Raw genomic sequence first — 17,127 nt, forward strand, 5'->3', positions numbered from 1 at the left:
TAGGAGATAGGAGCGAAGTAAACCGAAATCAATTGGAACATGTAAATAAATATACGTAGGATAAGTAATGTTGGAACACCCGTTATGCACTAAATATACCGCCTGAATAGTTCCGTAATAATAAATGTTTTCGTAAAATGACCATCTCCCTAGCTTTAATTGATTGAATGTATTCGACATCACTTCGCGTTCTCAGTTGTAGTTTTCGTGTCCCGTCCTCATGTTTAGAGTTTGAATGTTCGGGAGAGTAGTCCACTTCCAGATCGGGGCGACGTCTAGTGGCAAGTGACGAGACTGCCGATGATGATAAATTCTCTTTTGTAGAGGTTTTTAGATATGGGTGAGCTCTCACCGACTCTCTGAGTGACTATTGGGTTTGTGGTTTTATGGGGATAATAGGATTTTCCCGTTTTGGACGTTTAGTTGAAAGCCGGATTGCCTGATCCGTAAATCCTTTCTAGGAAATTTAATGGACTCGCCCTTAGGAGAATTAATTAATTTAGCTTTATTTAGGAGGCTTTCAGCCTTAGGCTGGTTCGCCTCCAATCCCTTAGGAGAGTCTCAACCGGGCAAATTTACATTGGGCGTGTGGTCTCCCTTGTGGAGTGGCGCTTAAACCACACGTTTTTAGAGACGGATCGCCCGGGCTGGCTACAAAATCTTGAGGATCCTTGCGATCAGTGTCTGTTTTTATCATTTATCATCACACGCAAGGAGTATCGCTTCAACCCAGTGTAGATGAATTGCGTTTGTTTTGAAAATCTTCGCTGTTACGTACGAGCGCTATATTTGAGTAAAATGAAAATAATCATTTTGCATTTGATCCTCAAAATCATCCCCACCAAGATGAAGACGAATATTAATATTGACAACAACGGAGGCGATAATGAACATCCAGCCACGAATGAAGAAAAACTAATGTTGACTACGATACTCAGAGGTTGCCTTGATCAAGAGAATGTTGTTATGTCAAAATTCAGATTCATACATGTAGTTGGTCTATCTGTTAAGGTTGTCTTCATTTTCAGCTATGATTAGTGTAGAAGGAACGATTTTTATCAGCACTGGTTGCAAGAGTCAGACGGAAAGGCAACGGATTATCATAGAAAATGTGTCGAGTACTGTGATCGCTTACACCACTGGTGAAAAGTGTCTTTATTTTCTCACAACAGCGATAATTTCGATCTCTGTATCAAAGTCACTCAAACACTCGTCCGCTTCATCGAAGCCTGAAAAAAAGACCAATGCAAGGTTGCAAATACTCATTTCAGCTAAAACAATGTTTATTTAAATATGAAATAATTTGATGCTATGATCACAGATCAGGTTGCAAAGAATGTGTTTGACATATTAAACCTGTTTATTTCACTTCATGAGAGTCACAATCAGCGATTTTTCACATGATCGCAACTGTCTCGTGGACAGCCTTATTGAAGCTGATTTTGGAATCATTCAAAATTCCTAAGAGTTGGATAATTTCAGAAAATCTTCACTGGTGCATTTAAGGTGACTCCTTGAAGCGTTCAACAATGGCCGTCATGATGGCTGATATGCCGTATCACTTTCTAGAGCAAAAATCTCGGTCACTGTTGTGACATCGCTCATGAAATTGATACTCCATATGTGCTGCTCCGCAGCTAGAATTAAGTTCCAGTTTCATTGATGTGTGTTTTGTAAGAGCTGATATTTGTGCTATTGAAATTTCGAGGCGATAATTCGAGGGATCAGAACAGTAAGGTCTCTGCAGCGATTAACCTTAACCAACTGATCCATAATTGTGACCAAGAGCAATATTCCCACAATTATGGATCAGTTAATATTTAGCTCAAGTGCACTTCGTTTTGAACATACATAAATGCATCAAAACTAATTTAAACTGATTATATTCATCATGTTTCAGCATAAAATAATGAAAATTGTGAACTTTGGCGCTTATATAATTTGATTAATCTCCTACCATAATGAAAAATAAAAGTGAAATGCGTAAAATGCATTGTTCATATCTTTTTTTTCCAGGAAGGCAGCTCCCACACCTGGACCCTACCTATCGACCCATCAACTCATGAACCGGGGACCAACGGCTTTACTTCCCATCCGAAGGAAGGCGTGATCAGAGATGTTATGCCTCAGAACATCCCGGCGGCGCCGACTGGGATTGAACCCAGGCCTGCTGGGGTGAGAGGTAATCACGCTTACCACTACACCACCGGCGCCGTTCATTGTTCATATCTAAGTTCTTTGAATTTAAATTGATTTATTAAAATTAGACTTCGCACCAAGTGATCCATTATTGTGGGCGAAGTCTACTTGAAAGTCAAATGAAGTTCTGGAAGCTTCGTTGAGCTCAAGTCAAATCTCTCAAATCTATCAGCTTTGTCGTTCTTTGCTACAATTCCAGAGAAGGCCTAGAAGATGTCCCATCCTAGCACCATCATCGGACCTGCACCACATCCGAAAGCTTTTGCCAATCGAATTGAAGGTAAATTGGAAATGTAAATAAACAAAATCCTGCATGCCTTGGTGTGGTCGTCGCCTCGTCGGACAAAGCGAAGACGATCGAAGAAAAAATATGGAATTGCGAAACATACACGGTCGATCAGACCAACTCAATTTCATCATTTCATCATTGAATTTTCGGGCTTTTCCAGGGAAATTTTCTCGAATATGAGGAACATTCGATAGAGCCTATTAGTGCACTCCTAGATTGAGTAAAATTGTCATGGATTTGCCTCATATTCGAGAATTTTTCCTGGTTTCCCACGGCTTTTTCCCGGGAAATTCAACACATTTTTGCCGAAATTGAGTCGGCTCGACTCAATTTTGAGTCGATCTGATTGACCGTGTACATAGAACGTGGTATGGTGGGCAGGAATGGATCTCGGGCGGGGAACGGGTATACATTTCTCTTCAAATTGAAAGCTTAAATAGTGATACCTACACTCATCTCCACATTCGGGTGATCGATAAATATCATCTCGGACTCTTCTCCGTCTAGCAGAATGCTAACGGTCTTTTCGCCAAATTCGTCATCTGCTTGTGGAAAGAAAAAGAAACGGTGGAAGGTGTTAAAATTGGTGTTTGCTTAAGACTTATTTCACCCCCTCGGCGACTCTCATCAGTTGACCCATTTTCGCTTAATTCGCCAGCGCTAATGAATTTCGTTAAAGCTAAGCTTACCCAAGCTGGCATCGTAGGTGTGCATGTATTCCGACGTCATAAACTGGGAGACGAGTGCCGTCTTGCCGACTCCGGAGTCTCCGACCATCACCACCCGGTACCTGTGACATTGAAGGCGCGGTGCGCATTATAGTTCACTGAAGTCATTCAAAAAACTTTTGCTTGAAATGACTCACCTCGTTGGAATGGGTTCGCTGTCGTCCTCCTCGGCGTTAGGGGATGAAGGCAGCGAGTCAACCGTGGCGTACCCTCCCCCGCAGCACGAACCGTCGAATGGCGAACGTTCGCTGGCCCTGAAATTTTGCATAACACATATACATAGATGAGAGTTGGAGTTCACCGCTTGTGATGATAAGAGAAGAGGTCTCTGCTGGGTAGACTGTACAATAGGGTGGTTCAAAATTTCGATTTTGCTACACCGCGCTTAATCGATTCTAAATCGGGTCCTGGTCGTTCTGCAAAATTTTGAGCTCATTGGGATGCGATTTCATACTGCACTGCTTCTTTTAAGGGTATATGGGAATTATCATTGGAAAAAAGAACATGTCGTTCTCATCCTTCTAGCCTTTTCTCGGTAAGCTTGCTTTTTGAAATTTTATCAGCTTTAAATTTGCTGCAGACAACTTTTTGATTGACCTTCAACTTAATTACCTATTAATTGATTTTCAAACCAATAACTTTCTTTCTGTTATCAGGGCAACACTGGTTCTTGCAGTATGACTAGAAATACTCCGAGGGAGAGATATGCGGAGAAAACAAAATACAATTCGGCAGCAGGATTTTGTATGTAAATAATTTAAATTATTATCTTCCAACCCTTGCTAGAAGCTAGCATTTCCCATGACTTTTGTTTTCGATTCGATGTACGTGCAAAATTATAATTGAGTGCTTCGCAATATTTTGCACATTTCTTGGTGCCATTAATTAACCAACAGAGATCAATAAAATTGATAATTATTTTAATTTTAAACACTAGTTGAATTACAGAAGCACACGAAAAATTAAAATGATTGAATTTCTATTTAATAACAATACTCTCAAAAATGATCAAGTAAGAGTAATAAATCCTCGGAAAAAATCTGATGGGAATGTTCGATTGGATGAGAAGTTGACAGTTCATTTGGCTCAAAACATTCCCTCCGTTCATCTCTTCCTCTGAAGATGTATAGGTATGACATAGTAGCCTGGATTTTTGAACCATGTTGAACCCAAGAAGAACACCAATGCTGCCTGCTGAGCAGTTAATGGAGTATGTCAGAAGAATATCATCTTGCCAATTAATTAATAAATAATTATCCTGACGTTCAATTCAAATGCAATCTTCAGCAAAGTTGTAGCTGAGAAAATGTGTCAGATGTTCAATTATCCCATAGTAATTTCCATATAAACTTCAAAGGGCCATTGCAGTATGATTTTGCAACTAAATGAGCTCACATTCTGTGGATCTGATCAGGAACTGATTTAGAATCGACTGAGTGGCTGGAGGAGCAAAATCGATATTTTGAACCACCCTACTGTACCCCTACTGTACAAATATAGCAAACAACATGTTGACTTTGCAAAGTGAGAAAAGGCAGACTCCAACGATCGCGAAGGCAAAAGGTTAATTGAATAAATGAACGAAATGTTCTTGCAGCTTGTTTTTCCAGTCGGAAGGGGATTTTCCGCGAAATTATGTAAATTAGCTGAATTATTGATGGATTGCCATACATATATATAAATATATGCGTTGCAAAAGTTGAGACATGTAATGCGAACGATGTGTGGGAATGCTTGATAATCAATTAGAAAATGATCGATTTGTCGGGTGGATGGTTGTGTAAATACAGTAGGTTGAATTAATCTGCTCAAATTATATCGTGCTTCTGGCTAAGTTTGCTTCATTTGTTTTGCATTAATTTAATTGAACTGAATGGAATACATCTTGAATGTAGTACTGCCGTATCGCGAGGATAGAAACGAAGATACTATATATGTATGACATATCGAGCGTTGTTCGTAATGGAACGATTTGCGTAATGAGTTTTATCCACTTTTAACCCTTCCATACCCATGTTGTTCGTGAACAACACATTTTTCATATGCTATTAGATAATAACATCCGATTTTCAACACATAGTTTATCAATGTTACGGAAGATATATCTACTTTTTTTCATTTTTCTATTGAATGCACAGGGGCAAAATCGATTTTGCCGATGTTAGAGGCCCTAGAAAACTAACTACTCTTAAGGCCTGTACTCGAAAAAAAAATGCACCAGACCAAAGTGTTCGCCAAAAATTTTCTTGAAACTTTCAGGGAATGAACTAATACATATGGATTCTGTTTCGGCGGCCCGCACCTTTCTCTTAAAACCCCTCATTACATTTTGTGCAATGGTGGAAGCGACCTTTTTAGTCACTTTCATCCATTCTTTCTTCAACTCCAGCTCGTTCTTAAACACCTTGGTCGATTTTCGAACTTTGGCCTTCATTATGGCCCAAAATCTTTCCACCGGACGAATCTCTGGTGAATTTGGGGGGTGGTACAAAAACAACGTTATTGTCGCTGTACCAATCCAACGTCGATCGCGCGTAATGGCATGATGCCAGGTCCGGCCAAAATAATGTCTCGCCTCCGTGGGACCGCAGGAAGGGCAACAGACGCTTCTGGAGGCACTCGGTGCGGTAAATTTCGTTGTTGATGATACCCATTGTGATGTACGGTTTACTCAGTTTACCGCATTGGCATATGGCCAGAGCAAGTATTTTTTGGCCAATTTGTCCACTTTCTTCTTCCTAATGTCTTCCGGAACATCAAACCGTGACGTAGAACTCCAGTCCTGGTATCTGCTTTGCGTCTGACTTGATGTAGGTTTCGTCATCCATAACCACACACATCGGTTTCGTTAATCACTCTCGATACAGCTTCCTTGCGCGGGATTTGGCCGCCGTGTTTTGTTGATCACGCCGGTTCGGTGCCTTGCGGACCTTGAATACACGAAGCCCAGCTCGTTTCATGGTTTGCTGAACGAACCAGGCGGAACACTTTGCCTTCAGAGCCACGTCGCGAATCGAAAGGTTCGGATTACGCTTGAAATAATCCAACACCTTCCGGGCCTTAACAGGGTCAGCTGTCTTCGATTTTCTTCCACTTCCAGCCCGCCGCTCGGTCGTCTGGGACTCCTTAAACGATTTTACCGCCCGAGACACAGTTGTATGGGTGATTCCCAGTTGTCTTCCGATCCATCTCTTGGTCGCAGTCGGATTTTCCATGACGGCGCGCAAAATTCTCCGGCGATTTTCTTCTTGTTTCAATGACATCTCAATAACCACTGAACCGATTGTTATGAAATTTTGCACATGTAAACAATTCACTCCAAACTAGTTATACCCAGATTTTCATCAATTTTTACCCACGGTTACACACGGATAAAAATGGTGCATTTTTTTCGAGTACAAGCCTTATGTAAAAAAAAAACGCTAAATCGACTTCAAATGACGAGAAGTGACCCATTTTGCTCCATTACCCCTAAATTATCCATTGATCTGTAAAAATCCTCGTATAATGAATCGTTCCTCAAATCTTGATGGGTAATTTAAAGCATTTCGTGATTGAAAAATGGCTGGGAATATTTGTTTCCATGTTTAAAATTATTACGTCGCATTATTGACGCACGATTTCGGCAACATATTTTGAGTGCAATTGACCGCATCACGAAAAGTGGTCAGGTTTTGACCACAATTAACTCTGTCAAAAGCGGATGGATTTTAATTCTTAATTTGTACAACCAATCTTGAACACTTGAACTTGAACACTTTATTGATTTTCAATGGGTCACTATTGAAAATTACACAAATGTCCAACTGTTGCAATAGTGATCGAAATTATCACCGATTGCCTGCAAACAGCGCTTTCCCTAACCAAGGTTGCAAATACTCATTTCAGCTAAAAACATAAAACCTGTAAATGTTGCTTTCTATGAGTCACAATCAGCGATTTTCTGATCGCTGGGTGAGTGAGTGAGTGAGTTTGTAAAAAATCGCTGATTGTGACTCTCATGAAGTGAAATAAACGGGTTTAATATGTCAAACACATTCTTTGCAACCTCTTCTTGTATCTTACCAATTCAAAATATGATCATGGCATCTAATTATTTAATAATTAAAAAAAAAACATTATTTTAGCTGAAATGAGTATTTGCAACCTTGTCCCTAACATAGATTTCAAAATCGAATTCGATGCTTTCTCCCTGAACGGTGCTTTTTCAATTACGGTGTGTGGTGGTGTCCGGTCGGTCCTCAGCAGCAGCAGCAGCAGTGCTTTCGGCGCGTAGCTTCCATTTATTAACGTCCTTTTAAACGAACCACCTTGAAGAGGTAGAAAAAGTTCATTCAGGACGGCTTTCGGCGCGTAGCGTTGAACATTGTACACAACGAAAAACTGCCCGCAAGCAGGGAGCTGCAGCCCACATGAGCGTCCATTCATCGAAGAAGGACGAAGAAGCCCCACCGCTACTGATCGGGATCCATCTTCGAGAGGCGCTGTTGGTCATCTATTCCAAGCGCGTCACCCTCGTTCCAAACAAAATACAGCTCACCATCCGTGTTGAACACCTTAATAGCTCAGCATTACTCAACCATCACGGCAAAACGGTCCTTTTCAGGACTACTATAAATTTATCATTTTGTCAAGCTTTTGCATTCATGTTCCATCAGATGTCACTGCGGTGACATCTATCGGGAACTACGCATAATCTGTGTTCCGTTAATTGTTCACACAGGACAGTGCAGTGCAAAACATGCCTGGTACTTCTATATACAGTACTGGACAAAATAAATCATCGCCCATATAATTTGTCTTTGGAGCTCGATATATCAGGTAGATTCAAACATACAATAATGGTTTGTTCTGCAATACTTCTGTATGCTTTTCGCTAAAACTGAGTAGGTATAGAATATTCAATATATTGTATGACTTGTAGCCTTTTAGCTGCTCAGAAGGGAAAACGGGTAAGGTTATGCTGAGCACTGGGTCGCTAATACTCAATGAGCACTATCACACAACGTCAACAGAATATTCATTTTAGCCGGCGCTATACTTTCGTCAACAATTGACTTTTCCAGGTAAAGGGAACGGTTACCAATCAAAACACCAAGGTAAAAATACCTAAGGTATAGTGGACTTAAAAGGTTGAGGCCTGGGTTCCCCTTTTTGGATACGGAATCATACAGAACGAGAACGGTGTATATAAATTACCTTTGGGAATGCTTGCTTGAAAGAAAGCCAACTACTACCTGATTACATGCCTAATTTGTTTTTATTAGCCCATACTGGGGCTTTTGTTTTAAAGAGAGAGAGACATCTTTATGGGTGTACTACTTGCGGTTTTTTCTGCAGTGGTGTTGATGGTGAACGATGGCTTCGGTGGCTAGCATTGGTGGTGGTGGCGGCAGGTGATAATTGAAACGTCTTGGTGGCTTCTGAACAGTGGGTGATGGTCACGGCCCGGTTCAACCGTATTGGGGGTTGATCAACGGACTAATCAGGCAGACGACCTGTATTGTTGGCAGCTACGTGTTGTCTGGTCAGCTTCCAAGATGGCGCTGGGAAAATGGCCGCAATACGTTCTCCTTCAATCAAATTTGACCGAACTTCCTTCCCAAAATGTCACGGAATATCGGCCTCTTACAAGGATACCGACGTGCTTCGTCTAGCACTCGGCCTACGCTATTGCTGTGGGATATATACAACCCTTCCGGATGACACCAGAAGACGTAAACGAAAAGGCCCGAATATGGACCTTTTCTTATAATCTTCACGCTGACACCAGACGCTGACGGCTTTGACTAAGGATAACAATAGCTAACGTACTATTAACGTTTTGTACTAGCACTACTTTTTATGAATTGTTTGTGACCGTCCAACTATCGACTAACTGCAAGAAAGCAACTTTAAATTATCGCGCACTTCGACTACCTTGTAAGTCACGGACAGGAATGAGAGCGACCAATGCTTTGAAGCGGTTATTTAATACCTTGGTTAAAATATTCTGAAATATCTTCGGGAAAATCCGAAGTTTGACATGTCTTTTCTTTACGGTTGGTAACCCTTCCAAACAAGGAACTCTTTGTCGACTACTAAGATGGGTGTTATCTTGGCTACAACCGCTGTCAACAAACACCCTGTGAGAGTTGTGTAACGCGTACTCATTAAATAAATGGACGGCTCTGCGCATTTTTCTAATGACAGCTAAGGATGCAACCGCCAGTGAGGCTGTCCGATATTCTACAGGCTTGGATTAAGGAATTAGGTTCTCACTGGCAGGCGTGACAAATGACATTGGGATGCTTGTGGAGGAGCCAACAAGCTACAAGATTGGGACCAACGGTTACAGACTTTCTCAATCATCATTTATAAGTTGTTAAAGGAGAATTTCGAGTTGGACGAAATAAATCATATGCCTGATTTCTTATTGAAAATTCTTGTTTAATTCAACTTTCAACTTACATTTTAACACTCTCAGTGTTTGGTATGACCACCCTTTGCTTTCAACACTGCTTCCAACCATCTTGGCACACTTTCGACGAGGTTTTGTAGATATCCTGAATTGATATTCTCCCACGCTGCTTCAAGTGCTTCAAAATAAATGTTTTTGTTGGAAACCGATGCTTTATCCACTTTGTTGTCCAAGTAAGACCACAAATTCTCAATTGGGTTGAGATCGGGAGATTGGGGAGGCCATTTCAGCGTTTTGATCCGATTTGATTTGAAAAATGCCGTGGTTTTCTTCACTGTGTGCTTTGGGTCATTATCTTTTTGGAAAATGTAATTGGACTCCAGGCTAGTTTTCAGTAGCGAAACTTCCAGATTTTCACTTAACAAGTCAATGTACACATCTGCAGTCATTATTTCCTTTATATGAGCCAAGCTTCCAACACTAGACCACGCAAATGCTCCCGATGCCATGATATTTCCGCCTCCTTGTTTAACGGTCTTTTGAATGTATGGTTCCTTAAGAGCGTCACCGGAACCTCGCAAAACACTTGAACGTCTTTTCTGTCCAAATAACTCAAATTTGCTCTCATCCGTCCACAGAACTCGTTTCCAGAAGTCCACAGTCATTCCGGCGTACTTTTTAGCAAATTCCAGTCGCTTCCGTTGGTTCCGCTTGTTGATAAAAGGACGCTTCGATGCCAAACAGCTTTTCAAACCGCTCTCATTAAGTCGCCGGCAAACAGTACGTCGACTTACATTGAGATCCATCCATTCCACAATATGCCTCGACAGATACTTCGGATTCTGCTTAGCCATTCGAACAATTCTGATGTCATCACGATTACTTGTCGCACGATGACGTCCTTGTCCGGATAAATTCCTCACAATTTCTCGTGTTTCGTACTTTTTCCATATGTGCTGAACAGCTTCAACTGAGATCGAGTACTTTTCGGCAATTTTCCGAAAAAAAATTCCTTTTTCACGATCGCGAATCACCAAATTCCTAACATCAAGCGAAATCTGCTTTCCCAACATTTTTCACTTTTCAAATGACGCAAACAAAACACAATGATGCGATGCGCACGCTTCCCGGAACAAGAACTGTCAAATATTACGCCGTGATGCCAAATCTTCAGATTTTGGTTTTATTCAATGGCTAAAAAATAAAATCTTAGGAGTGTATGATTTATTTTGTCCAAGCACAAAAGTGAGCATATATTTATTTAAATTTGTAACAAAAATAGCAGAATATTATAACAATTTTCGTCCAGCTAATTGAATGCACCATGAGAAATATTTGAACTTTTCTGAATATACTGCTGAAATTGCGTGCAAAATAGCAAACATATGATGTAATGTACTTTTTTGGGTTGAGTGTATGATTTATTTTGTCCAGTACTGTATGTATTTAGATTAATATTCGAAGTCCCTCCTTTTTTACACATCCGCTGTATCCAGACAGGTGAGTAATACTCTGAACATTGACAGGCCCACTAAAGACCTCATTAGACTCCGCAACACGATTCGTAGGCAGTACCAGCGTACTAGGCTGCCTAACCTGAAGACCAATTGCAACCGTTTGAACAAAATCATCCAAGCCAGGATGGTGGATCTCAGAAATAACGATTTTGCAAGCAAGATTCGCCCCGATTGTGCTAGAAACGTGTGCTGCTCTCCTCATAAGAATTCGGATCCATCCTTACTCATAACCCCAGTTGAAAAGGAATTCACATAACCTTGGCCAAGCCATGGTGAGTCCCCACGAGCCTGCAGTATCGAAGGCAATGTCTAGAGTCGCTGCCACCCCCGTAGTTGTCCCAGGCGAAAGTAGAATATCGGATGATGAGGCGATAGCAGCGATTAAATCAACCAAGAACATGAAGACCACTGGTGTCGATGGAGTGGTCAACCTTGAGTTGAAAAACTTGAGTGTTGACTTCTTCGAGCACCTTGCAGCGGTCTTCAATAAGTGTTTGGTGCTTGGCTACTTCCCTGCATGCTGGAAGTTAGCCAAAGTCATTCCAATCCACAAGCCTGGCAAAGACCCTACCAGTGCGAAAAGCTATCGCCTTAAAAGCTTCTTGTCCTCCATTTCAAAGCTATTTGAAAAGTTGATACTCAGCCGTCTGCTGGTGGTTTCAAATGATAATAACATCTCTCTCAAAGAGCAATTCCGGTTTAGGAAAGGCCATTCTACCATCCACTAACTTGCACGGGTTACTATCATCATCAAGCGGTAAAAGTCCGTTTCCAACACATATGCCTTGGCATTGTTGGACGTCGAGAAGGCGTTGACACAACTTCCCGATCTTCCTTGTTAAGATCATCAAAAACTACTTGTCGGGCAGATCATTCCAGGTCTTCTTAAACAATTCACCTTCTGATACGTTCAACGTCGATGCTGGGGTTCCCCAGGGTAGTCTCCTTGGTCCTATTCTCTTCAGCATCTTCACGTCAGTTGTTCCTCCCCTTTCGGGTGGTGGTATTTGGTCGTTGTTTGCGAATGATACTGCCATCATCTATAAGGCTCGAGTGATCCGTGCTCTGACGAGAAAACTCCAATCAGGCCTGGATGTTCTGTCCGACTATTTCAAAAGCTGAAAACACATCATCCACCAAGTGCAACATCTTGATTAGGTCACTCTATCCACTTATCAACAGAAAGTCCACCCTTTCCATTAAAAACAAGCTTGCCGTCCACAAGCAAATCATCCGCCCCGCCTTTGAGTACGGAATGCCAATATGAGAGAGCTGTGCTAAGTGCCATCACCTCAAACTCCAAAGGAATCCAGAACAAGATCCTTAGGATGATCCTCAAGAGCCCCCGCTGATTCGAAATTCTGAGATCCACCGCCTGGCTGGTCTTCAGACACTGGAGGAGCGGAGTACACCCATCTTCCAAAGGTTCAGAGATGCCTGTCTGAGATCAAATCACGAGATCATGCGCAATCTTGCTAATTAGGATAAGTGATTAGTAGTTAGGTAGGTTATCACATTATTTTTAAATTCAACCAAAACACACCCCAAAGGGGTATCTTGTGAACTAGTTGAAAAACGTAAACGCGTAAATTAGAATAACAAATTAAACAAAGATGAAGAGCCCTTCAGGCTAATCAATTGGAATGTATGAACATTCCACACTGTTTTGTAGTGTCAGGCACTCCACTTAGTAATCTGTGAAAGGGAAATCACACATCGAGTGTCATCAAAATACATGGCATGTTGAGAGATTGAGCTCGTTGGGAGAGAATTTTCTACGAATCTCGTTGCTGCTAGGGTGGGGTACCTAGGGGGCTACCAGGACAAACACCTCGGCGGGCTTGGCTAAGCAACGTCCTACCAATGAAGGTGGGTCATTCAACGACCTCTTTCGATGGCTAGCTCGATCTGGAGGTCAATTCTTAGCCTCAAGGTCGGCTGGAGTGAATTACACTTTAGAGGTTTATTTCCCTACAAATTACATGCTGTGTGTGTGTGTGTGTGGCGTGTATAGTGTAGGTTTTCTACAGATACCTGGCCAGCCGGCGACTGCTGGATCTTTTGTGCGGTGATGCTGCACGTGGTGGTGGTAATTCGGCGTTGTTAACGTCCGTCGTGGCGGCGATTACGGCGGTGACGCTGGCCGTGGTTACACCGGAGACTACGGTGTTGGTGATGGTGACGGTGGTTGAGTAAGGTCGTTTGGTGGCGCCAGTAGGTATGCCAAGTCACAATGGTGGATGGTGGAGAGGTGGCTTCTTCGGTGGGAGGTTATGTCCCGGCACCTTACACGAGGTACTGGCGGGTCCCTCGAATCCGGTTGGAACTCATTCAGATGACTTCGAGCTTCCAACCCCTGGTCGGTGAACTACCACTGGTATAACGAAAAGGTCCAAAGTAGTCCTATCCTCCGGACCGTCGAACGGAACCGGCTCTCCAACGGTCAATCGCCCACGGAAGGCCTGTCGGCGTGATCTGGCCGAACACCTCGATCTAGCGTACTTAGAACTAAAACTTAACGGGTCCTAAAGGGCACAAAAGAAACGGTCTTAGGCCCGATTGTGACATGTGACCTTTTCAATCCCTGTACCATACCTGACTCTCTCGCTCCACTCCTGCTACTATGACACTCTTACTCTTCTTCAATATACTTTTAACGAGTTTTAGCATATTCAACTGCTCTTGTTTGAGTTTACTTGGCAAGTGGCGGAAGAAGTTTCCTTGCTACTCGTCGTTCCCTTTCTCTGTACTTCTCGTACCCATTCTCTTATGTTCCACTGAACTCAAATTGTTGGCTCATCACCTATTCCAGCAGTTGGTAGTAAACTGTGGTACTGTATAGTGTACTAAAACTAGGGGTGTCAAATTGGCAATTATTATTTAAATTCAAATGGACATGCAGAATACGATAAACATACAGAAATACATCAACAAATGTTACAAACGGTAACAATCTGTTAAAATTAAGGATTTATCTTTTTTCAAAATGTCACTAATGAAAATTGCACGAATGTGCTTGTGTAGCTATGATCATAAAATGGTCACCGATTGCCTGCAAAAAGCGCTTTCCCTAACAAAGATTTCAAAATTGAATTCCATCCGGTCTCAACGAACGCTGTTCATTCAATCATCGCGTGTTCTCCAGTACACAACGAAAGGCTCCCCGTAAGCAGCTAGCTATCAAGGCTGCCCTCAACCGCTGATCGGATTCAGTTGCTCGTCGTGAGCCGCTGTGGGTCATCGATGCCGAGCGCGTCACCCTCGTTCCAAACAACATACAGCTCGTCAGCCTCATCCGTGTTGAACACCCTAATAGCTCAGTATTATTCAACCATAACGACGGAACGGTTCTTTTCAGGACCACCATAAATTTTCGTTATTTAAGAGTTAATTTTCATTGAACGTTCGGTCGCCTTGCTGCCAGATTCTATGATTGATGTGTTTTCCCTAATACATATTCCATTTCCGCACCGCTATCATCTCCAACAACATCGAGGACAAATTTCCACAGCATTGTTGTAAACCAAAAATGACTGACAAAAGAGTTAACTAAGAGCTTGTATCCAAGTCATATCGTCCAGGATTGGCTTGTACTACATGGTCATCGACAGAGCACCTCACAAATAGAACTCTCAAATTGCTTCCTAATTTCAACCTATCGAACTTTTTCACTCATAACGAGTTAATAAATCAATTTAATACATACTATACTCTTGCTGTGACATCAAAACTACTTTTCGTAATCCTACGTCAAATCTACGAGCGTGTCTTGGATACAACCTCTTACTTTTTCGTCTATTTTACCCAAATTGTCCCTGTACTGCTAGAAATTTTGGTAACTGCATAGAAAACTATAGAAATTCGTAAAATATGACATCAAACTACACCTGCTTGGCTTGAAACAAATATGAGACTCTAATGCCTCTTGTTCAAAACCTCAAAAAAGGTCTACTTTGCCTGAATTCCCCATGGAAGCGAAATCTAATATAACTCTTTTGAAATAAATGTATTCTATAATTTTCTATTAATAAAAGATTTCGAGAATCGAGTGCCCAAATGAGATGTCCAAGTCATCTGCAGTGGTTCCACTGGTCCATCGGCACCCAACGTTCCTACCAATTCACTGTCCACCATGGTAACAGAAGATCCTTCATCGATGAGTGCTAGAGTATCGACTCTTCTCTTGCCGTTGTACAGCGTCACTGGAACCATCCTAAACAGAACTGCACATTTCGACTGACGATGACTATTACACTGCACCTGAGTTCGCGAGTATCCAACTGGTCCAGCATAAAGAAGGGCATTGTGATTCTCCGGACAACCATCTACCTTTGCAACGAGCTCTTATACGACATGAGTGGACAGAGGTTCAACCGAGTCACCGTTTTCCACCGCTCTGCAACACTCTGTTTGAGCAATTCCTGGCAGTTCCTTCCGTAATGCCCAGACTGTTGGCACACGGAACACTTCAACTCGCGGCGCTGGGGTTGGGGCGACGAATTCTTCCCAGCTGACATCACACTCCCAGACCGGCCGCTATCTCCATCCGTGACGTGAACGAAAGCCTTCGTTTGTGGTTTATCTCGCTTCTTAACCTTCTCCTTTGCATCTGCCTTCTCGAAGCTTGCTTCCAACGCCTTCTCTACGAGACCTTCCATTAATGCACCGAATGTTTCCTAGTCGACAGACTGGGCGCGTCGCTTGTAGTCCACCCACTCCATGGCATAGTACGACGGCAGCTCCTGAACTAGACTCTGCATCAAAATTGGGTTCTTCAAGTCCCTGTTGGATTCTCTAACCCGCTTAGGAGATAACCGTTATGAATGTGGTCTTCTATGGAAGTACGATAATGTCCGACTCCCGGACAGTAAAGCGATGGCCATCCGGCGGTGGAAGTGTCTGGAAAATCGGACGCGCTGAAGACGAAGATGCAGGAACACATCAGCAAGGGTTATGTTAGGAAACTGACCGCTGAAGAACTCCACGGAGTCTGGTACCTTCCGATATTCGTCGTAGAAAACCCTAACAAACCTGGAAAGATACGTATGGAATGGGATGCTGCAGCCAAGGTTCACGGCATTTCTCTCAACTCGGTCCTTCTAAAGGGTCCTGATGAGCTGGCATCGCTTCTGTCCGTATTAATTTGCTTCAGAGAGTTCAAGGTGGCTGTATGCGGGGATATCAGGGAGATGTTCCATCAGATTCTGATGCGGTATAAGGATCAACACTGCCAACGCTTCTTCTGGTTAGAGGAAAACGAAATAGAACCCAGCTTGTACGTCGTTCAGGTAATGACCTTCGGAGTCTGCTGTTCACCGAGCATCGCCGAACACGTCAAGAACACTAATGCGAAGCGTTTTGAACAGGACCACCCGGAAGCAGTCGACGCCATCATCAAGCGACACTACGTCGATGACATGCTGGTAAGCTCGGAAACGGAACAGGAAGCTGTGAAACTGGCGCAAGAGGTGAAGGAAATTCATGAGCGTGGCGGATTCGAGATACGAAACTGGATTTCGAACTTCAAAAGGGTTCAGGCAACGCTTAAAGGTGAAGCAACGGAGGAGAAAAACCTGAACATCGGTGAGGAAGCTACAACGGAGAAGGTGTTAGGGATGTGGTGGAACACCATGACAGATCGTTACACTTACAAAGTATCATCCCGATACGAGCAGGAGATTTGGAGGACAGCGATCGGCTGGGATGATCCGATTCAAGATACGCAGTTCGAAAAATGGTTGACATGGCTGGCAGTGTTTCCACAGATGAGTTCCGTCGAGGTTCCCCCGATGCTACCGATCCTTGACATCCGTTGAAGCAGATATTGAGATGCATGCGTTCGTCGACGCCAGTGAGAATGGGTTTGCAGCGGTCGTCTACCTTCGATTCAATGAGGGAGACACGATCGAATGTGCCTTGGCGGGAGCTAAAACTAGGGTAGCTCCACTGAAGTTTCTGTCAATCCCACGATCTGAGCTCCAAGCGGCTCTTCTT

The 17,127-nt window shown here is 42.7% G+C and overlaps 1 protein-coding gene across 1 annotated transcript in view; it reads right to left on the reverse strand.

Moving 5' to 3' along the window:
- Rgk2 (Rad, Gem/Kir family member 2) overlaps nucleotides 1–17,127 on the reverse strand; it is a 92,884-nt gene that overhangs the window by 22,011 nt on the left and 53,746 nt on the right. Inside the window, exons 7-9 of the mRNA XM_065236914.1 lie at nucleotides 3,354–3,470; nucleotides 3,178–3,278; nucleotides 2,939–3,030 (exon numbers count right to left, since the gene is read on the reverse strand). Of these exons, the coding sequence (XP_065092986.1) occupies nucleotides 2,939–3,030; nucleotides 3,178–3,278; nucleotides 3,354–3,470 (310 nt within the window). The remainder of the gene's footprint in view (nucleotides 1–2,938; nucleotides 3,031–3,177; nucleotides 3,279–3,353; nucleotides 3,471–17,127) is intronic.

Source organism: Ochlerotatus camptorhynchus, unplaced genomic scaffold (assembly GCF_037179485.1).
Source record: "Ochlerotatus camptorhynchus isolate MF236.1 unplaced genomic scaffold, CSIRO-AGI_Acam_v1.1 ptg000577l, whole genome shotgun sequence".
In the NCBI taxonomy this organism is placed as follows: Eukaryota; Metazoa; Arthropoda; class Insecta; order Diptera; family Culicidae; genus Ochlerotatus; species Ochlerotatus camptorhynchus.